Source organism: Meleagris gallopavo, chromosome 3, assembly GCF_905368555.1.
Source record: "Meleagris gallopavo chromosome 3, MGAL_WU_HG_1.1, whole genome shotgun sequence".
In the NCBI taxonomy this organism is placed as follows: domain Eukaryota; kingdom Metazoa; phylum Chordata; class Aves; order Galliformes; family Phasianidae; genus Meleagris; species Meleagris gallopavo.
Genome location: NC_139406.1, coordinates 60,617,964 through 60,642,667, shown reverse-complemented (window position 1 = coordinate 60,642,667; position 24,704 = coordinate 60,617,964). Strand labels below are relative to the sequence as shown.

General features: G+C 43.4%; 1 protein-coding gene and 1 long non-coding RNA gene across 4 annotated transcripts; one reads left to right on the top strand and one right to left on the bottom strand.

Annotated features, from left to right (window-relative positions):
• The first annotated feature begins 1,585 nt into the window (after nt 1-1,585).
• On the top strand, nt 1,586-8,262 carry LOC146544745 (uncharacterized). Of its 2 annotated transcripts, XR_014882555.1 has the most exons (4): nt 1,586-1,705; nt 4,181-4,325; nt 5,993-6,103; nt 6,209-8,262. It is a non-coding gene; the product is annotated as an uncharacterized LOC146544745 (long non-coding RNA). The 2 variants fall into 2 exon arrangements; XR_014882554.1 differs by lacking the exon at nt 1,586-1,705 and having other exon boundaries at nt 3,739-4,325.
• VXN (vexin) lies at nt 8,197-24,431 on the bottom strand. 2 transcript variants are annotated; one of them, XM_085221201.1, is made up of 6 exons: nt 24,051-24,431; nt 20,589-20,644; nt 15,090-15,240; nt 10,864-10,925; nt 9,549-9,631; nt 8,197-9,308 (listed from the first exon to the last, which is right to left on the bottom strand). In XM_085221201.1, the coding sequence occupies exons 1-6, from the start codon at nt 24,115-24,117 to the stop codon at nt 9,122-9,124; spliced, it is 606 nt and encodes a 201-aa protein (XP_085077327.1). In that variant the 5' UTR covers nt 24,118-24,431; the 3' UTR covers nt 8,197-9,121. The 2 variants fall into 2 exon arrangements, with proteins under 2 accessions (XP_085077327.1, XP_019469900.3); XM_019614355.3 differs by having other exon boundaries at nt 9,549-9,634; nt 24,051-24,430.
• Between the last annotated feature and the right edge of the window lie 273 nt (nt 24,432-24,704).

Genomic DNA, 24,704 nt, shown 5'->3' with positions numbered 1-24,704 from the left:
AGTGCTGTTCTGTGGCGCGCAGTTGGCAAATACCGAGCTGCAGTGCTGGCACGAAGGCCTCACTGGCCTGGCAAAACACATGGGAAGGAGACCTGTGGCACAGGCCCGTGGAGAGGCTATCCCTCTTCCCTCCAGCACCCTTCTTCCTTCAGTGGGGGAGCCCACATGAGAGAGCAGCCTAGCCCTCCCCAAACTGCCCTGCAGGGAAACTGCAGGGCTGGGCAGTGAGTTGGGAGCAGCCCTGGAGCAATAAGGGCCACAGTGGACACCGGTCTGCGAAGAGGAGTTTTGCCAGCCTGTGCAAATCAGCTTAACTGCATCCAGCTGAGGCCGACAGTGCAACCCCTCCACTGACAGCGTGTGGATAATTGCATTGAGCGAACGTGTAAAATGCATTTCTTGCTCCCCTGCTGTTGCCTGGTGGGCTGGAGAAAAATTTGAGACGGATCTGGGGTCCATTGGGGTCATGCTTTTGGGGAGACTGGGGTGCTGCCTGTTCTGGGACAGAATTACTGCAGTGCAGGGCTGAGCTGCCAGAGCTGGAAATGGTGCTCAGCTGGGTGACTGGGTCCAGAGGCTCAGTCCAGCTCCTGGCAGATATGGCACTGTGGTTTTCTCAGTGATTTTTCTCCGGATATTTGCCGCTGGAAGAGGAGTGGGGTGGGATTGGAAGGGCAACCAGGGGGCCAGCACCCACAACCTCGGTAGTGTCTGATCCTGCTCAGTTTCCTGTGCTTTGGTGCTGGGCTCTGCAGCGAGCACACCCCTGCTCCAATGCACCCAGTCCTGACAGCAGCTTGGTTTAGCAGCGGGTACATTGGCCTACAGCAGTCCTGGCTCCCCTGCATCTGCCCCATTCAGATTCCTGGAGACAGTCAGCATTCACAGCAAAGGCATGTGCTGCAAAGTCGTTTGGAGCCAACTTAAGTAGTCAGGAATTAATATAAGAAACTGAAGAAAAATTACAATGAGCATGTAAGGTAATAAGATGGGAAAAAAGGATAATATTAATTTAAGTTAAATGAGCAAGGTCAGTGGCATACTTCAGTGGCATACTTAGATGCTGGTATCACTGTATAGTTCCAAAACGCTGCTAGCTGGAAGGGCATGGATCTGCCTGCTGGGGAGAGTTCATAGGTTTGAAGCCAAATCTGTGTACAGAGACCACCAGACTCAGGTGGTGGTTGGACGTGAGTACTTTCTGTTGTCCCCTGGTATCTTTTTTTCCTTTGACTTGCTTTTTATGTTGAGAACTCAGGGAGGGTACTTACGATTATGTGTTGTTCTGACTTACAGCTCAGAACAGAACATTTGCAGATAGTGCTTGTTGTAAGATTTAGGTTTGCAAACCGAGATATACACAAGGTTGGAAGTGATTGCATTGCAGTATGGATTTTGGGCCTTGGTGTTTCTCCTGTGAATAGCCTCAGAATAGACTCTTTGCTGAACGTGAATAAAGCTGTTGATTTACTTGAGCAGTATGAGAGCTGCAAAGCAGTGAAGCGGACCCCAAAATCTGCTACCTGTGGCCATCTGGCAAGCTTGGCTATATAGCACCAGCCTGCATTGGGTGAGTTGGCTGCCAGTCACATTGCTGCTCAGGACTGCCTTGCTGTGGCAATGTCTCATCTCTCCCCCAAAGCCCAACTCTTTTTACCAAGTAATAGTCAGACAGTGATGCTGAAAACCTCTATTTAGGCCTGAGGTAAGTGGAAGAAGTGAGGGGTCCATAGGGGCAGACATGAGCAGAACGTTGAAAGGCACAGGCGCAAGGCTGGCTTGTCCACCTGTGTGGCACATTCCAATTTGCTGTTTAAAGCCACCTAAATGTAACACTGTTGGAGAGAGTCCAGAGGAGAGCCACAGAGATGATCAGGGGATGGAACACCTCTCCTATGAAGACAGGCTGAGGGAGCTGGGCTTGTTCAACCTGGAGAAAAGAAGGCTGCGGGGTGACCTCATTGCAGCCTTTCAGTATCTAAAGGGAGCCTACAAACAGGAGGGGAATCAACCCTTTGAAAGGGTAGATTACAGCAGGACGAGGGGAAATAGGGTTTTCAGTTGAGAGATGGGAGATTGAGATTAGATGTCAGGGGAAAGTTCTTTACAGAGAGAGTGGTGAGGTGCTGGAACAGGCTGCCCAGAGAGGTTGTGGATGCCCCACCCCTCGAGGTGTTCAAGGCCAGGTTGGATGGGGCCTTGGGCAGCCTGGTCTAGTATTAAATGTGGATGTTGGTGGTCCTGCCTGTGGCAGGGGGTTGGAGATTCATGATTCTTGAGGTCCCTTCCAACCTTGGCCATCCTGTGATTCTATAGCACACTAAGGGCCTGGGAGCTCGGCTTTCCCCTGGCCACCAGCACTGGGACTTGTCTGCGTTTTTCCCTCTCCTGTGGCACTGGTGATGTCAAGGCCCCCATGGCCTTGCGTGAGCTGTGTGTGGCTGAGCTGAGTGGTGCCACTGACAAAGAGAGCGCTTTCCTGCTTCACTTTGGGTGGTGTGGAGTGGTATTTCTCCAAGTGTCCTGCTGGGACATGTATGGAACTATTGTAGTGTAATAGATGCTTTGCATGACTATTTCTTTGGGGAGCCATTTTATTTCAGGACCCCTATAGTTGTGCTCATTACCAGAGTGCGGTACAATTTGACAGCTGTGAGTCTGCTCTGACTGGATAGACATCAACATGCTTTCTTGTGGTAAATAAAGGGAAATACAGTAACGACATTTGCAGTGTATGGTGGTGGCTGGTGATAGGATCACTCAGGGTGCACCAGCTGTGACAGGGTTTGTGCATGTGCTACTTTCCAAAACACTCTGCTTAAACTGACACTGCATAACTAGATGTGCGGGAGCTGAGCTGTGAGTTTTCCCTCTGTTGTGAGGCCTCAGGGAGAACCTGAGAGGGATTCTGGCTGCCAACCTGATGCCTGAGGTTTCTAGAGACAGAAGTGACGACTGTAGCCGTCTGACATGGCACCATGGCCTAATTTATGTCTAGCTTTACCATACACTTCTCTTACATGCTTTATTCAAATGCATGGAAAAGAAAATTGGAAAGCAGAGGGTGTGGCTCCTTTGCACATCAGATCCTGGAGGAAGGATGTGTCCAAGTCATCTTGAGGCTCCTCCAAAACCACTGTATTTCATGGAAAGTTGCAGATGTCTTTTTTCCAGTACTGCCTGTAGTTACATGCCTGCTGTGCCCAAGCAGTGGACACCAGGAACTTTGTATTAGCATTTATACCCAGGATTTTGAACTTGCCTTTTCTCTGTCTGTTATTAATAGTCATCACTGGGTCCTGAGTGAATGACCTCTGCTCTGGCCAGCAGGTAGGATGGAGTTGGGACAATTCAGGTGCTGGTGTAGCAGCAATCAGACCGTAACTGCTTTGTAAGATGTGGCTTGGTGAGTCCTCAGTCACACTGGAGGAGTTCATTTTACATCCTTAGGAGAGAAAAGGCATCTCCTGAGGTGCCGTGTGGTCTCTGTGCATCTTTGCTTCCCACTTGAAGACCTGATGAGCACCCCATCAGAGACACAGCCACCTTAGTGTGCTGCTAGCAAAAGGAGTGGAAATTTTCCCAAATTTCTTCTCTATTAGTAAAATCCTGGGAACCACTTTGTCTTTTCTCTCAAAGGGCCTGCCCATTGAGAACAATATTAGAAGCTTATTTCTTATTTTTTCTCCTTTCTGTTATATTTGTAACTCTTCCACTATTGAGATAACCCACCTCAAACATGCTGTAGTCAGCTAAATAGCTTGACATTTCTATTTATGACATAAATTATTAAAAGTAAAGCTTTGATATTAGCTGCCACCATCTTAATTAAAACAGGCACTGAAGGAGCCAGAGCACTGATCAGCACCATTTTTAAGAGCTCGTTATAAACAAATCTTCCACCAACTTACTTCAAATCTGGCTGGTAAATCTACTTGCATTCTAGCTTTCAGAGACACATGCCAGATATACAGTGTTAACAGGACTCTGGGCGGGAGTTATAGAGAAGCAGAGCTGCAGTTTTCACAGGAAAGACTCTCTTTACTCCAAAAAATCCCTTGCAGGGCTTTGTGCCATCTGACAGTTGCGGATCGCCTTGCTATGATTAGTGCTGAACTTCAGGCTGAAGTACCTTGAGATTTACGCAGTTTTTGCTTTGTAATTTTGTTTTGTTTGACAGCCTTTGTTGCTGGGACGACTGCTTCGATGACGGCATCGTTGCTTCCTGACCTCCGCCTCGCCCTCCGTGGCACAGAGCAGCAGCAGCAGGCTCTGCAGCTCAGGGTTTTGCAGCGTCAGCTCTCAGCAGGACTGCGCCTGAGCGGGTATGACTGTGCTGGGGGCTGGCTTTACCCAACAGTGCTCGCTCAGTTGCACAGGGAGGCACCGGGCACATGGCAGGGCCTTTTGCATGTCTTTTCTGCTTTATGGTCCAGTGCATGCCCCTCACAAAAAGGGGAGCATCAGGCAAACTGACTAGGCACTGTCTTTTGCTATTTCGCCGCTATGCAAAACGTGACTATGCAAGTAGGAAAATGTTGGTCTAAAATAAAACAGAGTAAGCTGTGAGGCAGGTGGATCTTTGGGTGAGGGGCTGTGCCCCATGTGCAGAGTGCCTGGCCCAGGCTGGCATCGATGGGGTGTCAGGGCTTCTTCTCTGCCTTTGCATCAGTCTTATTTGTAAGGCTGCTAAAAAAGTTGCTGGGGGGGGAGCCAACCTGACTGCTGAAAGGAGGGACATCCAGTTCATGCTGACTTGTTCTTGTTTGAGCTCAGCTGCTAGCTTTATTCTTCTGGGCCTTCAACTAACTTTATTAAACATTCAGCTCTCTTTTCCTTCTAAACTCTAAGCTCTGTTTTTAATTTTAGCAATCTGTGTACCCATTCATTTAAATTATAGTTCTGCCACTTAAAAAGAAAAAAAGAAAAATAAATTATAGAGTTGTGCTGCTCACTTGCGAGTATCTATGGAGTTCATGTTGAGATTTTAAAAGTCTCTCATAAAATATATATGGTTATTTGGCATCTGTATCATTTATGAAGTTTGCATAGAGCTTTGTGAGCTGGGATTTCATCTGAGAAATCTGACTTGTTCCATTTTTGTTTGTGTGTGAGAGTCGAGATGCCGTAACTCTTTTGGCTGGCTAACTTAGAGATGTGAAATTTGTCATGCAAATACCAGTGTTCCATTTAAAAATGTTTTCTGTAAGAAGTGTATGCTATTCCCTAAATCAAAGACGTCTGTGAGTGGCACTTCTGGTAAATCCCTTTGCTACATAATCTGTAGAGTGAAAGCAAAAGAGGAAGGAAGGCAGGCAAAGTATATCTGAGATTTTTTTATGCATCAGTAAGAATTATTGTATATGGTAGCCTCGCTTTAAATTCACTACAGTTTATTTAAATAAAGCGGTATGCAAATAATTGATGGATATTTTAAGGAGTAGCTCTGTCGCAAAGATGTTTTTGAAGTGGCGAGCAGAAATTAGAAGCTATTTTTGGAAATGAAATACAAATTACTGCAAGCATGATGCTAAACGTAGCGGGCTATCCTCATGCTATTTTAGTCATGTGCATGCCCCAGTTTGTATCTCTGTAGTGCTGGGGAACCAAAAAAATTGTGAAATGACAAGAAAAGTGAAAAATGCATCCTCCCATAGATGTTATGAAGTGTGACAACATGCATATGCCAGGCAGTGCCAACAGCCATGCCCTGAGCTGCTTTTCTGTCTTTGGGCAAAATGGCATGGTTTGCTTACTTCATGATCACTATTTCACATTTTTCTAATGATGTGCTCAAACTCATCCAACATCATTTTCTGTACAGGTTTATCTGGAAATGCCCTGCCCACATCCCATACCCATGCATATCCCATGCCCTGCTCGTGCTACTGTTTTTATAGGTTGACAGGCTATCCAAAGTCCAGGTTGGTGAAGGATGCCAATGCCATACATTTTCTTTTCCTACTGTTTCTTGAAATCTTTCCCTTCACAGGCTTGAGTCTGCTCCTCCAACGTGAGCTCTGGTGCCCCTGTGTCACCCACCTCATGTTGGGCCTTGTGCTTTCCGAGGTCAAGTGTATATTCCCAAATGCTGTGCTCTGAGGTAAGCTGAGTGAATTTGCTGAAAATAGAGAGCACTTGGTTATAGTTTCTACCAGAAACTTAAATACCCTTGAAGAAAGTCTCTTTTCATGCTCTTATCTAATAGGAAGCAGGTGATGCTGCTCATCTCCCATTGCCATGAGAAAACTAGATGCCATGTCCGTGGTGCACTTGGATCATATGAGCAAATGTCTGTGTAAACAGAGTTGCAGGAGTTGGAAGGGACCTCAAGAGACCGTTGAGTTCAACCCCCCTGCCAACACAGGTACCCTACAATAGGTTGCACAGGTAGGCATCCAGCCAGGTCTTGAATATCTTCATAAAAGAAGACTCCACAACCTCCTTGGGCAATCTGTTCCAATGCTCCATCACCCTTACCATAAAGAAGTTCTGCATGTAACATCTAACTCTTGGCTGTGCCAGGGCTGTTCTCCAAGTATCTAATAAAAAATGATGACTTCTCCACTAGTACAATACTGGATCTGTTTACAAATGCACACTTTTGGGCTCTTCCTTTGGGGGAACAAAGTTTGCACTCTTTGCCACGAGTTGTGTGTGTTCCTCAGCACCACAAAACTCGCCTTTATTTCCAACTAAACCCTTCCCAAAAATCATTGAGACACATATGTTACCACATTACTTGTTGGTTTTGTTTGCTTGTTTGTTTGTTTGTTTGTACGAACAGGACATATTTTATTTAAATCAATAAAATAGTATCTACTACAACGCAAGAAATCTTCACAGTTCCTGCAATACAGAGAAATTTTGTCCTGTAAAATCTTTCCTCCACTTGCAGACCCAAGTTATAAATTAAATAAATAAGGAAACCATAAATACACATGTCAAGATACAGCAACTGTGACGTAGAAATATCAATTATTTCTTCTCCATCATTGTACTACTTAACGCTATTAATTAACAGAAAGAACTACTAAGATACAATTCTCAGCAGACAAAACTCTTGCTGCCCTGGACTATGCTCTTCAGGTCACGTTAGCTACATGGGCAGGCATCACGAATGCTCAATCTTAACTATCCCAAATACAGCGAATGGACACTTCCCTCTGACTGCTTTTTATTTTTGCTTTGCTTGGGAAATGAGACCAGTTATTACCATCTTCCTTACTCCTTGAGTGTCTATAGTGCTGTGCAAGTGAATAGTCCCACTGAATTTACTCAGTTTACCTGTTCACATTAAAAATAGTAGCTGCCTACAGGCTGCTGACGGGATTCCAGGGGGCAGGGGAGGGGGCAGCATGGTTGGTGATATTTGTGAAAGACATTTCAGGAAAATCTTGGGGGTGGCTGCAGCTCTGTTCAGCTGTGGAGGACTTGATGTTGGCAGGGTTACACAATCCGGACTATTGCACAGGGGCAGTGGGTCAGGCTCCAAGGTAAAGCTGTGGTGAACCCCTGTGATGGGATAAGTGTAGTTAAAAGAGGAGCTGCGTGCTGCTCCGCTCCCAGGAGAATGCAAGGAAGCAGGAGAGGAGCTCATCTCTCTGGGCTGTCTCTGTCAGGCTGCTGGGCCAGAGCAGGACTTCTGCCTTTGGTAAGAAGAAGGGGAGAGGAGGTGTGACTTCTAGCCATGGTGCTGTCTGATGGGCAGCTGATGTATTTTATGAAAGCCTAATTCCTCACTCCTCTTGGCAACCTCCAGACTGAGAGACTGGAGCTGGCATAGTATGTTTTTAAACAAGGCCTTCTAGCCTGTCCCAATGCCTTTTCCAGTGTATGCCTGCAGGGGATGTGTGCTCTCTAAAGCAAGCTGGGTACCAGATTGCTGCAGTTGCTTTCATGTCACGCAGACTTTGCTTTCTTAGGTTATCAAGCTGTGAACCTTTCCTGTGCACCTCTCCCCACCACACACAATAAAGGCAATGCACCTGGTTGCTTTTGCAGCCTTTCCTTCCTGCCCAGGCTGCACCTCTGGTTTGGTGGCCCCTGGCTGTGGATCCCTGCTAAAGTCTATAGGCTTAGGCAAACAAAAATCCGGTGCAATAAATGCAGGGGAGCCTTCATATGGGACAAGTATTGTTCCTGACTAATATAATATTGTCTGTAGTACTGGTGAAATCTTTTTATATGGTCTTCTTTTGAAATAAAAAAAAAAACAACAGCAATCTCTAAATTAAAAAAAAAAAAAGGATGGGGTTGAAATTCTATTAAATCCACCAGTTGTATAAACAAAGATCTCCTATAAGCAAATATTTCGTATTTCACATGTAGTTGCCTAGTTGCATCATTTATGTATTTTTTACTATCATTTGTGCACTTTTAGAAATACTCTGTACCACACAGACAGTAAGTTGCTGATTTAGTATATGTGTTCTATGGAAGAATGTATTTGTTGAGGTTATTCAGTTCTCATAGTAGGTAGGGCACTAAAACACCAATCTCTGGCCACGTAGATAAGTTTGGTAAATGCAAACTTACTCAGTTCTGACTCACCCATTCTTTTAAATTTTTTCCATCTTTTACTTCTTGAAACATCAAAACTGAAGGAAAAATATGTTTAGCATATGTCGTTGATCCAAGCATATCATGTGTTTTTTATCTCATATCTCTAAAGAGAGGATATGTGAGGGGCAAGGAGGACAAAAGTGGTACACAATGAGCAAAGCCCTGGCACTTAATGGCACTCAATAACGAAAAGAGAACTGCAACCTTACAGAAGCACACAAACATCTTGGTTGGCCTCTCTTGTGTGTCTGAGACGCTTCAGACAGGATGCATACAATAGGTCAGCAATAGTTTCAGCATCGCTGAGTTGAGATGTGAATCTGGTGGGATATTTGGGATTCTAGTGTGTTACAACAAAGAAAGGCTGAGACGTTGCATCATACTCACCATTTTTACCTTAATTAGCTTTTCTCCTACCATTCTGAGGCAATGGCATCAAGTAATGAAAAGGATATCTCTTTTGTGGGGAGCTGTGCTGTGTCTGTTCCTTCATCAATGCTGAGCACCTCATCCTAGCTAAAGGAACTTTTGTCTTTTTGAGTGATGTTGAGACTTATCAGTCTGCCTCAAAGGCACTGTTTGTTGCCCCCAGGTACTCTGACTTCTTCTTGTGCTTCATCCACATCTTCCTCAGCAAGCTGGGCGTCCCATACAGGCTGCCTCCTGTCAGTGGCAGAGAAGCTTCTGCTCCTGGTGTCATGTTCAGGTCATACTCTGCCATCTTCCTCAAGCGCTGCCTACGGCTGGCAAATAAAGCACAAGAGGGCTGGCATAAAGCATTTATCTCTGTGGCTTGTGCCCATCTTTACAATGACCAACCACTGAAACTCAGTGGTTGATCACTGTCCCTGTGACACTGTCGCAGTGAGTTCAAATGTCACCCAGGTCCATTTCCGAGTTAATCATCTACTGATGAGATGCATTTACACTATAGTCAAACTGTTCCTTAATTATGCGCTAGAGAGAAAATGGCATGGACTCACTCTTCTGCAAGTGGGTGGTCATCCATGGTTGATCCTGTGAGAGCTGGCTTCGCTGTGATGGGGAGGGCTAGCGATGATGGAGGCTGCTGGAGGGAAAAGCAACCAGTGAGTGGAAACCCAAGGTTAGTCTGAGAAAAGAGGCTGTTTTTTACAACAGTGAATAAATACTGTTCATCTCTTAGCAAGAGAACAAAGGTTAGATCCTGACTGCTGTACCCTTGTCCACACAAACACTGTTTGCTCATGTGAATGGTCACCCTAGCTTCGACACAGTGCTTGTATGAGCATGAATTTCTCTTATCAGAATAAAGTGGGAGCTTTGCAAAGATTTTTATTCCTTATTTTTTATGCCCGGGTTCCTGAGGAACTAAGGCTTTCATACAGGTCTCTAGGACTGGGCAGGAAGCAGCTTTCCCAACCATCACCATTTCTTGGGCCTTACTGGATGTTTCCCCTGAACTGGATACTTTTCGGTGTGCTCCTTAAGTATTTCAGGACTTCAAAATATTTGAAATTACTATTGCAAACATCCTTGGAAATTTGACCAGGCTGATTGTTGTGAGGTGCAATTAGTTTAATTGCACAGAATGTTTTTAATTTTGGCCATCCTACAGTATTGAACAGCCATTTTCCTTGTGCCTACTCCAGCTACAAGCTAGCTCATACATTGTAACCATCTGAAAGGGCATTTCAAGGTATAAACTTTCTGTAGTTGGTCAAAAACTTTTTGAAAGACTATTTTCTGCTTGAAAATTTGTGTTTTGTTTTGTTTTGTTTTGTTTTGTTTTGTTTTTAAATGGGGGCTTTTGAAAATTGTTTTTGTAAAGAAAAGAGGAGGGGAGGAAAATATTTTACTGAAGCTGAGTCATTCTGAACCAAAACATTTTCTCACTACTAAAAAACAAATTTTCAGATTTTGTACAATGATTTTCCCATTGATGTTTTCAATTGGTATGTTCATCTTTTCAGCATTACATTCTTCAGAGTATGAATTGTTTGACACTTCTCCGTCCTAGAAGTCCATGTTTTCCCAGTTCACATGATTCCCTGAGAAGCAAGAAGCTGATTCCTCCCGGGTCTTGCAGGTGGCTAGGCATGCAGCAAGGCAGCCTACCTGCTCCCACCCCACAGGGCAGCTGTCCTGCTCCCAGCTGTGCAGCCCCCGGCATCAGTCACTTTTCAAAGCTGTAAAGAAGACTGGGAAACCTGCAAGTGCTGATACAGACCAACACACTGTTACTGTTGGACGTGTTAACAGTTGTTAAGCTTTAAGATCCATCAGACAGTGGTATTTCATATTGTTATATTTACTTACCAAAGGTTTTCCATTTGACTGGTGATTACAAGGTTTGGATGTTTCTCGTTCAGTTATTCCCACTGTCAAAAATAAGAAAATGGGTATTATCAGTATAAGTATCCCATTGGCACAGCTGGTATTAAAAGCATCCTTCCACGTACTTATGTCAAGCATGAAAACAGCCAAGATTCAGATTATAGTCCGACCAGATTTGATTATAGCCAAAGGTACAAAATTTTTCTTTTTTCCTGATCATGTACTGTGATGTCAAGGTGAGCGATATTGAAACTGCTTAGTAATTACAGAAAATCATTTAGCTGCCCCTAGACTTTTCAAATGAGACAAGGAACTGTGCTTAGACCAATTGGAAGCTCTTTCCTACTGCTAACACTTAATGTATGTGCATGTGTATGTGTACACATATGTATGTACTGGACTTGATGTTCTTTAAGGTCTTTTCCAACCTGAGTGATTCCATGATTCTATGTATACACACACACACACACACACACACACACACACATATATAAAGTGTGCACTGTGGAGCTCCTCACCAGGTTTGTCCTGTGTAGGAGCAAGGGGTCATTCTCCTTTCTGAATTGATCCAAGCAGTCACAGGCAGCAGGCTGTTACATCCAGCACATCATGGGGAGGGATTTTAACCTCTCTGTCTGCCTGTTGCTGAGCGGGAAATCTCTGCTGTCCTCAAGCCTGGAGGTTAGCTTGCTGTTAGAGCGAGCACCCAGCCAAGAACTTATCCACGTGGAAATGTTCACTGCCATTCCTGCTGGCTGTGCCAAGGAAATAAGTCAAGGAGGGATTCCAGACTTATTCCCATGGAGCCAAACTCTCCCACGTGGCTGTAGGAATGTGGATTGCTTTTTTTCTCCTCTTTTTTTCTGTTCCTGGCCATTTTGAGTTATACGTTCTTTTTTAAAAATAGTATTCAAGTAAGAGAAGAGTGGGGATTTACAGAAATACCAGGATTCACCAAGACAGACAATACAATAAAATTCACATTTGCTGCTACCAATGGAATATAAACAATGACTGGAAGCATCAGAAATAATAGAGATGCTGCTTATAGCACTGTCCCCAGCATGACTTAACACTCAGAATTGTCTTGTCCTTCTGGGGGCAATAGTTGACTGTGATAAACATCTTAGCTAACCTTTCTCCTCCTACTCTCCCCCACCAGTAATTCCATTAGGTACCTAACTGTATCCCTCACATCAAATTTTAATTCAATAGCTTCCTCTCATCTTGTGTATTAGGTACTAACAGTATTCAGAAAGTGGCTCCAGGCATCAGTGCTCCAGCTTTTTGTTTATTTGTTTTATTGTTATATTATCTGATTATTCCCCTCAGCATTTCATTTTTATTAGACCCAGAAAAATGTCCTGGCCAAAGATTTGCAAAATATTTAAGCAAAAGTAAGGCCTTGTGGCTTCTGTTTGGTAAGTGCTCATCAGGACAGTGGTGGCAGGGTGCATAGTGAATGCCACTTCCAGAAGGTGCTATGGAAAGCATGGGATGAGGGGTTTCCACAACTTCTACTCTGACTTTGCTCTATATTTCCAAGATGAGCACCTGTACAAAACTGAGTATTTTTTTCCTGTAGAACAATTCATATATACACATATATAATTATTTAATCAATAACCATGTAAAGCAAAGCACAGCTTTGGGTGTTGTTAGGAGTTTATTGTTCTGGCCTTCTGCTCTTGGCTTCCTGCATGCTAGAATGGAGTGTCCTTCTGCTTTTATTTTTGTATGATGTTTCTAATGCTAGCAATATGCATGCTGATGTTCTCATCTGTACTATTTGCACATTTCTCATTGTGAAAAACTGTTCACTCTATTACCCAGATTTCAATTTGTACTTTACTAAGTCTGAAGTCTCCTTATATTCAATGGTAACTGACTATGAAACAAGCATGGAAAATACCAAAGATGGAACCATTTCCAGTAGAGATGTTGAAGAATGCTTTTGAGAGGTGAGGTTTATGCAGAGGTCACATTTGTATAGAAATTAATGAAAAAAGGGGGCGTATCTTGGAACAAACATTTATATCTCACTTTATATCACATTATGCTGGCTCTCCAGCTGTTTAGAAACAACTGAGATACCTTTCCAGAATCTTTCCTGGTATCTCATTCTCTGTGAAGGTATTTGTTAGTACAATTCAAACTGAAAGGAGAAGCTGTAGCACACCACTGCAAAGAGCTATTTTCATTCTTATGTAAGTATCTGCAAACATTTCTGCTTTCCTCCCCTTAAAAATTTGAATTTGTAAAGCCAAGCAATCAAAAGTAATGGATCACAAGATCTGGACCACAGTTATTTCATCCACCAAAGATCCAGCCTTTGAGATTTGGTCTCTTATTTGGGACCAGAAACCATTTTCCACAGACATTCTGCCTCATTCAGTGCCCCCCCCAGTAAAATAGCTATTTATCCTTGGCCTTTTTCATTGTTCAATACACAGTCCCATACCTTGTAGCTCCACTAGTGAATCTCTGAGGGCAGGACAAGTAATATTTTCATGAACTTTTCTGTATTGCAGGCCACTGTGGCCATCATCTTCACCAGTATTAAAACAAAACAAAACAAAACAAAACAAAAAACACACAAAAAAAACAAAAAAAACACGGAGAACTGTTTTGTAGCCTCCTGGAGGATAAAAGATTGTAGTGGGGAAACAGAGTACTGAGTTTAAGGTTAGAAATTCCTAGGATGAAGCTTTCAGAAGACTACTGTGGGATGCAGCCCTTCTTCCATACAGTTTGTGGCAGCTAGAAATAAGTGCTTCTGGGTGTCACAACCTGAATTGTGAAATGGGCACCCAGAAAAAAAGGATATTTCAGCTGTACCAGCTGTATGCGCATCATCAAGGATGGTGATGGACAGAGCTTAAGGAGCGATTACAGGAACCTGGAGATTCACTGCTGAGTTCCCCGAGCACCTTCTGGGCCAGGATCCTACAAACAACTGTTATGCTACACACGCTTAGGGAGATCTGGAGGAGCTCTTGTGCCTTTAACCCCATGATGAAATTGTCCTATCCCGTGCTCCTTGCTTCCTTCTTCCACTCCTCCAACAAACTTCTTTGCCTCCCTTTTGTTCACAACTTTCTCCTGTTATGAGAACTGTTTCCTCAATTTTTCACTTTTATTTTTTGATCCCTCCATCCTTACGCCCATTGGTGCCTATCTGTCACCTGTTCCCCATTGCTTCCCCTCACAACAGACAACTTCTTCCTCTCCCAGTACCTCTCTGCCACCTGCTGCTCCTCAGGCACTCCTTCTCCATCCACCCCCACCCCTTCAGCCCCAGGTCATTGTTCAGCCACATTTAGGCTCTGTTCCTGGTTTCAGATCTTTCTCCATGGTTCCAAGCTCAGTTTGTTCCTTTGCAATCATGCAGGCCTTGCTCTTGTCTACTCTGTTCAGAGCAAGCGCCTTACAAGCATGGTGGCTGCTTATTTGTGGTGTGAAGACTGTGCTCATTCGTGGTAGAATCTGTTCTACACATTTAGCAACTTTTAACAGACAAACCAAATTTCCTATGTCTCTACCAAATATGTGCTATACAGGACTTTTCAATGGCTTATGGTTTAATTACATCTGGGTGGTTTTTCATGGGAAAAAAAAAGGTGTGGTTTTGATTAAAAGGCCATCCATGCCAAACTCCATGTCCTTGCTTGAATTTCTCCTTCCAAGCATAACACATCAGCTTTGAGCATACTGAACAAGCAGCCTGTGTTTGTTCATTTCCTTGTTTTTGCATTGGCAAATCCTATTTTTTCTTTCACAGGTTCTCACAAATATGATGAACAAGTTTTGGTTGAAAAAACAAAATCATATCTGTGGCTGACATCCAGAATCTAAAAATTCATCTCAAATAATTATGTTCTGGCAAATTTTAAGAATCTGAACAGGAATCTTAAATAAAAAGATGAGTCAGGCAAGCCCAGTTATAAGCAGTCTATCATCTCTACAATACTGTCAGCTCTTAAAAAGGGAGAGTTTATGCATTTGAATAAAGCAAGCACTGCTTTATTGGCTTGCTTTTGCAGGCAGCAGGGCTCTGCAATGCCATGGTCTTCAATTCCACTGAGCATTTTAAACATGGAAATATTTTTCTATACATAACAAGTCTGATTTGATGCAGACCAGAAGACTGCAATATCTAAAATTGTTCTGAAGCAGTGCAGACAGCAAAGCCATCACTGAGGACTTACCACGCTTGGGGCTGCAGGGTCCCTGCTGCCCACCCCGCACGTGGCCCAAGCTGTGCACCTCTTCTTCTCTGTAGAGCACCTGGAAGAGGTCGCTGTGGTGAGGCTGCAGCTTGTCTGGCTGGTGGGGCCGACAGTCAGACACCGCTACCACCTGTGGTGAAGATGCAAAACCATCATGTTACAAGTGGCCAGGGAGTGAACCACCAACTGTCACTGTTAAAGTCACCTGGAGTCAACCCCGGGTGAGAGCAGTGCAATGCTTGTTCTTCTGATTGCTTTCCAGTCACTTGAGGGGAGTTTGTTGCTTGGGATTCTTTGGGTGCACATATGTCAACATTAGGCTCTGTGTAACTTGAAGCATTCCTGAAAATGAGTCTGAACAAAATCAGATACTTTTCTACATTGTTGAGTGCAGTGCCACGGGAAATGAATGGGGGAGGCTGGAGCTAATGTGATTTTAAGGAGAACAGGGTAGTCACCAACCAGATGGACCCACTGGTGACTGTTATCCAAGATGGTCCAGAAACAATTGTCTCAAGAAGATTAAAATCCTTACATCAGTGAAAGAGAGATTCAAGCTTTGTTTCTTACATTCTTCCCTGAAGACCTGCTGCTGTCACTTAGAGAAGTTAAAGGAAGCAAAGATCCAAAGCAGTGAGGAAACAAGATGCATGGCAAACCTTCAGACTGTTATTAGATGTGCACCTGCTGACTGATAGTTGCCCTCTACCTGTTTTATATACAGTTATTTTGTTTTATGACGACTTAGACCAACAAATTTACCAGCCTGCTGCCGACAAGGACAAGGCTTATTCCATCTACTGGTCTGGCTTCTAATATTCACTTGAGATAAAAGCAAAACTGCATTCCATTATGTCACCTTGCATTCATAAAATTGTTCATTTTCTTCAAATAAGTATGAATTCTGTCAACATGCCATATTCTGTGCATGATTTTTCAGGCAGATTTAAAAACTCATGCAAACAGATGTTTCCCAAAGTAGGAAAAAAAGCCCAAATCCGATGATATTTTACTTTTTTGATTCCACGTGCGCTCAGGAGCCTGGAAACCAAACCACCTATCTAGATCCTACCAACTGTTGGGACAAGGAGCAAGAAGGGCTCAGCAGAAGGCAAAAATGCTGCTGGAAAGGTGTGGTGAGGTAACCAAAGCCTAATCTGAGACCTAAGAGGGGTTTTCTTCCAGTTCTGTGGATCTTGGCACACAGCCGAACGTAGCGCTTTCTCTGTAAGCTACTTAAGGATGTACCCAATGTTAAGTTAAAGCCAAAGGCACCGCTGATGTCCTTGAAGATAAACATGTGCTAGAGGTGGTCCCAGCTCTACTGACTGTGAATCTGGCAATGCTAGATAGGGCCAGGCCTCACCTCTTCACTGGTCTTTCAGGAAGGAGGGGATGCTGGTGGTGGGAGGCCTGCAGGAGGCCAGGGAGGCGGTATCTGCAGGAGCTCCCCATACAGCTCTTGTGCTGGGTCTGGCTCAGCAGCCCTCTGCATTGCCAAACCTTGTGAGCTGCTTAGCAAGGACATCTCTCTGACACCACAGTGTCAGCAGTGGAGGCATCTGTCCTCATTACAGGTATGATGCGGCCATGACCAGAGGGGCGTTTTTCATGACAGCCCCACTGCCTGAGGGGCTGCCTGTGGAACCAATCTCTTCTGGCTTTCAAGGAGTGCTACAAAGCTCAGCTTTCACACCAACTCGAAAACACACACAGTACTTTTGCTCACACTCAATTTCCTTTGGTGCATTGCAAAAAATGTCTGCAACCTTCTCCTACCAAAACATTCTTTTGCCTGGTCATGGAAAGAGAATTTTTGGTAAGTAGGATACTGGCAGCCATATTCCCTGTTCCTGAAAGTGCTTATTTGATCAGCATAAACCACTGATTTGAAACCTACCATTCTGCCTGTGCATTGCAAAGGATAACATTTAGTTTGAACTCTGTTACTTGCAGGAATTATTTAGGCACATTATCTGTGTTCTCCGGGTGTCTTGTTACATACCATCCACCTTCCAGCAAATTTCAATGCCATTTGCCATTACAGTCATGGACAGCAGCCCCAACTCCACAGCACATCTTCAGTTAACATTTTTGTTTGCAGCATTTGGCAGCAGTACACTTTGGGAGTTACTTATCTCCTAAGTCAAGACTTCACCGTGACTTTGACCACCTCACACATTACTATAATACATAAAGACTTATCTAGGTCAGGAATCTAAACCTGCTGCAGCACAGTTTTGATCTAAAGTAGAGCTGACATTTCTCTAGGGTACCTGGGGTGAGGCAGAAGGATCAGTGGGAAGTCACTTTTCTTTTCTATATGTACCAGGAAATTCAAATCTTGTGTGAATGGCAGAGTCATCTAAACTCTGCAGAATTAGTGAATTGCTCTTAAAATAATTATCAGTTTAAATCTGTAAGTTGTTCATTCTGTTTGCAGGATGCTTATGCTGAATTCATAGTTCAATGAAATATATTTTTATTTTCCATTGCAAGACAGTGCAGAGGCTGCTCCAGCAACCCTGTCAGCACTCCTGGAATCAAAGCCCCAGAAAGGTGACAATTAAACATCTCAATTTGGTAAAACTGTGAAGCTTAGAGGCTGGACAGTGAGGTTATTTTATTATTAATGGAGGAAATGTCAGATTTTTGGAGTTAGGCTCCTTCTGATGGGCTAATGCTAATCTAATTTTTAATGTGGTTGCACTAGGACATGTAGAGGCATTTGCCAGTTTTCTGCAAAGTTTCCCCGTACTCATGACAAAAGTGGTTTTAAAGTTCCAGCCATAGATTTGGAGGATAAGAGTGCAAGGAATTAAAAAGGAAGGCTCTACTGGCACTGGGAATAACTTTTAATAGGACAATAGGGGCTGCAAATAGCAATATTGGTGAAACAGTTTATAAAAAGAAGGTGTTTCCTCCTTCCACAGGCATGATTGTGCTCTTGGAATGGATTTTCAAATGTCATGGAAGTTACCTCCCAATGTCAGTCATCTGAATGTTAAATCACTTAATGCTACACCACTTGAGTATTTCTGTTGTGAAAAAAGTCTGGCAGATGTCCAAGTTACTAGCTATTTTTGCCCTTCTCCAGGATTAAAGTCATGTCCACTGCAATCGCCAAAGCAGAAGCTCTCAAAGCAGAAGCTGAGGCATTTCAACAACACTAACTGCAGGTGCAAAAGTGAAAGTGAAAAATAAATAATCATTCTGCTACTCCAGTGCAGGTCTAGAAATTGGCAATCCCAATTTCCTTACAGGCATGTATATATTCTAGTACCTGCAATTTATCTGAATGGTTGCACATTAGCTGCAAGCAGCTGTAAGCACTGAAGAAGCAGAATGCACTCAGCAAAGAGTTGACTGTGCAAATTATGTTGGTTTGCAAGCCTTGTCTAGCTGGGTCTGCAAACCATTCCTTAGGCTTGGTGTTTTTGCTGCTAATAGGATGCTGTGTGCGTCATGACTAAGGGCCAATCAAAGGATATCTTTAATTGAGGTCAGGAAAGCCCCAAAGGTAAAAAAAATCACATCAAAATGCAGCAACAAAATGGGGACTTTCCTCTCTTATTTTCTTAGACCTTTTGAGTATAGTGTTACTACACTGGTCCAACTCAATAAATATTAGAGATTCCCCCATGACGGATAGAACTTTCTAAACATAACAGACCTATGGTTGTCCTAGATTTTGATAAGAGCTAGCTGAAAAATTTCCACCTGAACAGGATTATGAGAAAGTTCTGATTAGAAATCTGGTCATTTGGTTGGAAAAGTACTTTTTTTTCTTAGAAAAAAAAAAGAAAAAAAAAGGGGGAAAAAAAAAAGTCCTTATCTAAGCATTCTGTTTTATTTAGTCATAATTGTTTTTTTTGTTGTTGTTTTTGTTTTTTTGGTTTTTTTTTCATTCTTATGCTGTTTTCACATTAAGTGACAAAACACATTGAGGACGTAGCAAATAAAAAAGGAGTATCTCATAATGGCTTATTTTGAGCATCACAAAGACACTGAATTTTGTCCTCTATTGGGATGAAGAGTCATTTTGAAACCTCTGCTTGAGTGATGAAAATAAGATTTTTACAAACCGAGAAAATACATACATGTATGTTTTTCACTCAAACACCTGAGGTCTGTTACTGATTCTTCTGAGGTCCACTTCAGGCATTCTGTGAGTTATCCTGTGATTTGCTTTATTAACCAGGAGATGGGTCTGAATGTGGTAAGGTTTTTCCCAGTGCACAGGTAAGTGTGATAAGCAGAGGGACCTACTGTGCCAGAGGAAGATTAGAGAATCTGGACTGTGAAGAGGAGTGTGTCTACAAATGAGGATCAGGCAGGGAATCAGAGCATGGGAAGAGGACTGTGGAACAAAACATTTCAACAAAGTGCTGCAGAACTACCTGTGTCTGTAAGGAGAATACTTTGACAGAAGGGTCTCTCTGAAAGCTTATAAGAATTCTTGGAGAGGTGCATGGAGGTCTAAGAGGTATAAGAGTGCTTAGAGGTTATGAATGTGCAAGAGGAAGTGTGGTTATCACACCTGTAAGACAGAACTGTGATAAAAGGATCATGGAATGAGTTGTGTGTAGGCTAAATGCGTTTAAGGAGGAAAAAATGGCTGTGAAGACAAGAAAACTTGAACCAAACTAACGTGTATGACTGTCTAAACTTGGAGAATGTTTTCTCACTGTGTTCAGCTCTTTTTGTATTGCTGTTATTGTCACATAATAATTATGCCCAGAAGATGTAATCAGGGGCAAAAAATATTTACAAACCTATTGAAGAGAAACACTCAGTGAAGGGAAAGTGGAGAAGAAAAAAGCTGGAATTGCATGGCAGAAGGCTGCGGGAAACGTTCAGCTGTTTTCCCTTCTGAGACAGGAGTGAGCACTGTGCTGAGTGGTGGGTTGCAGAGACAGGGGAGGACCATATGCAGCTGCATGTTGCTGAGCTGCATAGGTGCCAGGTTATCCCTGTGCCACCAGGATCAAGGGGCAAGCATCCTCCTGTTGCTCTCTCAGAGCCATTTCTCTGAGAGGAGATTACAGCCCATCGCTTGGTGTTTTCCTCTCTTATTCCCTGAGAAATGTGGTACTGGCTCCTTGATTGCATGTGCATTGCTACAATTTGCTTGCTGTCCCTCTGGCAGTGTTATTAGTGCTTTGTGGATAAGAATTAAGTCTGCGAGTCCCTCAGATGACCCGTGTTGATAAGCTATGTTCATTTTTACTAGCTCTGCACAAAGACCTTATTTTTTTAAGAGTTTCAAAGTGCTTGTGTGATAATCTGTAAGTACAGACTGAATCATCTGTAGCTATACAGGAACTGCCCTTTCTGTTTCCCACCCCACTCCCTACACCAGATGCTGCAGCATTTCTTTGCCTGAAAGATCTGCTTCCCATTTCTCCATAGCATTTTGAAGGATAAGCTTAACCAACTAGAAAGAAAACAAAAGAGTGGGAGAGAAATTTTTCTTACGCTCTTTGTCAGGATGTGATGCGCGCTTTTGGCTCTCCTTCGGGCAGGACTGCATGCTGTGAAAAGAACAACAGAAACGTGGTCAGGGTTTGGTAGAGGTGGACAAACTCAAATAGCACACCAGAGCAGTGCCATTGAAGGTAATGGTGAAGATCTTGCTGGTTTGTGGTGCTGGAAGACCAGTAGCAGACCCTCGCCTCAAGCAGGCTTTCCTGTCCTGCCGCGGGAGGGAATGCAATGGGGAAGAGCCTTCAGAGAGGATCCTGGTGTTTGGCTCTTGCCTGGAGGCCCTGCACATGAGCCTGCTGGCTCTTCTGTTAGCTCCCATGAAGCCTGTGCTGGGCGGCAGAGAAAAGGTGAGGGCTGGAGACAGCTAGTGTGGGATAAATAGTTGCTATTAAAAAAAAATCAAGAAACATCTCAGTAGTTTTAAGCTGTTTCTCATTACTTTGAGATGCTGTAGCTGTGCTATAGTGGTGAGATTATGTCAAGTATGTCTCTGAAATGCTTCCATGGGGATTTACTGAAGGTGTGGTGGGAAGAAAGGAAGGATTTAAGGAAAATTCCAGCTGAAACAACCCAAAAGAAAGTCTTTTTCTTAATGTTACTTCAGAAATGATCTTCTGGCTATACAATAGACATTTGTGGGCTCAGGGAAAGAGCCTTCCCAAAGTTCCTGTGCTTCTCCTATGGGTTTCCAGGAGGAATCTGCCATTTTCTACCTGAGGTTGTGACCTTGCCTCCTGCCTGATGGATGGGAGTCTTTGGTGGAAAGCTTCTCTTCCATCCAGTCAGCTTAGACCATGACTAGTACCTGCATTAATTTTGGAGAGGCCAACCACCGTATCTAGATACAGGCTTCCAGTAATATCAGACTGCTTCATTGTGTCATTCCAGATTTACTGCACTATGTCCAAGGCACAACACACTTCATCCACTTCTTTTTTTCACTTGTCAGAATATCCCATTCAGTTCTTTAACTTTACGAGGCGTTTTCCTTGAAGTTTTTTCTCAACTTTATTTCTTAAATCCATGAAGACACCAAAATCCCAGGCAAAACAGAAAGATTAGCTACAAGACACATGAGATACCTAGATCATAAGCCAGGTTTTTGACTGGACATTGCATTCACACTGAAGTGATTGGTTTTGGATGGTCATTTTTGGACACAGCAAGGGCTGATTAAACATTCTTCCAGTTTGACTTGAAAATTATTCTCCCAGCTCTCATTATATCTTACTCTTTGCACTTTAAAATTATTACTCTTCCTGTATGCAGAATACAGGTGTTATGACTACGGGATTTAGCATCCGGTTACAAAAAATAGCCTGCAAAAAAGCCTACAAAATTTAGTTGTGTTTAATTCCAATTCTAAATGCTGACCCTGAGGGCAAGGCGTGTGAAGGGAGGCTTCCCTTTCAGGCTGTATTTATAGCCCAAAGCCATTGAAGAGTCAGGAAAATGACTCTTGCTCTCTAAGTGAGTTTTCCTTTACATTTTTGTGATCCAGGAGATCCCATGCTTAGTACTACCATGCTTTAATATCTGTGAAGACGTTTGAAAATGTAGAAACAGCTGGATAGGCTGAGGGCTTCTCATTACTGCAGCTGCAGTGAAGCTGTAGTGAATTCCTGCCTTGAGATGTGAAGTTCTAAAGGACCAGGTCTGTTGATCCTGCTATTCCTGCTACCTGTGGGGCATGGATGAGTGGTGGTAGTGGTGGCCTCCACCATGCTGGGCATTGCTGCCCATGTCACAGCCTCTCTAATGGCATGAAGAACAACTTCAGATGCCACAGTGAGGATGCAAATACTGAGCAATAGGACCCCATCAGACAGAAACAGAGTCTTGGCCAAGCTCTGCCCTCGGTGAAGCAGGAAGTAACAGGAGGTGCCAAGTCTTGTCCAAGTCTCCTGCTGAAGTAGTGTTCCCATGTGTATCACAAGTGAGTTATTTGCCTGCACAAAGCTAGAGAATGTGCTAAGCTGTCAGCTTGATCGCAGTCGCTCCGGGAGGTGACTCAAGGATCCTCAAGGATCCCCGGTGCCTTCTCCTGCATGAGTAGTTTTATATTTTAGAGCACTGCAAGTGTGGGGTGAAAACCATACAAACATGATGAAAGTTGTTTTCTGCAAATGCGTTCTATCTTGCTTTTGAAGCTGCTGCAATCACTTTACTGATGGTATTGCACTGTGTGCAGGCTAATATCACTAATTGTTCACAAACACTTTAATTAAACCCAAGTGTAGAAAAGTTCAGTGACACAAAGAATCATCTTAATGATTTATGAATTTTACTGGTTAATGCGTGGAGCTCAGTTTCTGTATATTGTTACCAAAAGCAAGTACTATTGTGCTGCTATTGGCACCCAGGCTGGTGCATGACAAACCGTATATTAATGTGCCTAATGGCAATAAATGTTCGTATTTTCAGAGTACATACAATCCACAGACTGACTCACTGCTTGTCATCCGCCAGCGTACGTGGTGAATGGCTTACATGGGCTGAAGAAAGGGAAGGCATCAAAGGGAAGTCACAGCACCAGCAAACACGCAATTACTTGAGTAGCCATTGAAAGAAGAGTGAATCGCGGAGGTAGATGTAAGTGACCCACTTGCACAGGAATACAATGGCAACAATGAAATCAGTGGGGTTGCAGGGCTCTCCCTGCAAACATGATTTTTCTGCAGGGAGCGGGAAGGCAAGGCTGAATTCTTGCAGATGCTGTTTCTGGATTTGCCTGCAAGAGGCTGTTTGTGTGTGCAGTCCAGATTTCAGGCAACAAAAACAATTACGGTGATGGTTCACTTTGTCATTTCCACTTATATTCTGAAATTAAGCAGCTGAGAGTGCAGGCTTGCAGCTTGCAAGAAGAGATCTGATCTGCCCCCACAATTTGTTTTCCCTGCTTTTACCTGCTTTCTTCTTGTTGCTGAAATATGCAGCTACTGAGTTTAAACTAATTTGCTCAATCAAATGCAGACCGGACTTTGTCCGGTTCTTACTCTTCATTACAAGCAATTAATGTTAATCATGCATTCATTTTGAGGGCATGGCTTTGGAAATGTTCCACTTACTGAGCCAGCAGACTTAAATTCCACATTCATGCAGTTCACCCAGTTCATCCGAGCTGCTAACTGCTCCCAGAACTTCATTTTCTTTTCTATCACATAGAATAGCCACGCAGTTGCAAGCTGTCACTTTAGCAATTACCTCATAGGTGTGCGAACGCTGATTCCAAATCTCCCAGTTTTGCCTCTGCAAAGATTTTGCACAGCCACAATGTGGAGGCACCTGCACGGCTCAGCTCCAGCGAGAAGCAGGGAGCGCCGAGCTGGCAGCACAACGCGGCACAGAGAGCAGACAGATGAGCTGCTCCTTTAAAGGTTTCACTAAGGATAACACGCTCCATCCATCCAAAAGACAACACCATCCCCGTTATTACAGTTCTGATGTACTCACATTTCGATGAAATCACGGTGGTGAAAACTTCTAAATTCTCGTCGCTGCAGCTGTAAATCTGGTGCATTTTCCACCTCTCTCTCCTGACTGCCTTTCAGCTTCACGCAACTGCTCTGAACTTCTGGTAAATAGGTTTCACTAATCCAATCTGGCTCTGTGATCATTGTCCAGATCTACAAAGGACAGACTGATGCTGTGATCTCATCTCATTCCATATTCTTCATCGCAACATTTTCTGCTCCCATCTGCCTTTGTATGAATACTATGAATGCAAAGATTTAATTTAGCTGTTACTTAAGTCTCTGCCCAGATAGGAACATTTTGTCCTTTTACCGGTTTGGAGAATCCTCTGCAATAAACAGCTAATAATAAAGTCTGCTCTGTGCAGCCAATGTACGGCAAGTAGACTTTACAGCAGTACTGCAAGGAATTTTATAACAAGTTGGGATGCATTTTGTACAGTTCAACACATTTAGCATGAAATGTGGCTGTTCCTATGTAATGAGGAGTTGATTCTATGTGTATTAAGGAAGGTATTTGGTGCTCTATCTGTAAGTTCATAAACTTGTACCTAAATACTGGGCATGTCGGTTAAATTTTAAACGCAGATGTCTAAAGGAGGGCACATCAGGCAGGCATCCATAGGGCTGCACG

Excerpts from the sequence above, each read along its gene's own strand:
- VXN (XM_019614355.3), bottom strand. The coding sequence starts at position 24,117 with ATGCACCAGATTTACAGCTGCAGCGACGAGAATTTAGAAGTTTTCACC. Across the intron at positions 9,635-10,863 it reads AGTCAAATGGAAAACCTTTG|CAGCCTCCATCATCGCTAGC; the intron begins GTAAGTAAATAT and ends TTTTCCCTCCAG. Across the intron at positions 9,309-9,548 it reads GACCACCCACTTGCAGAAGA|CCGTAGGCAGCGCTTGAGGA; the intron begins GTGAGTCCATGC and ends TTTATTTGCCAG.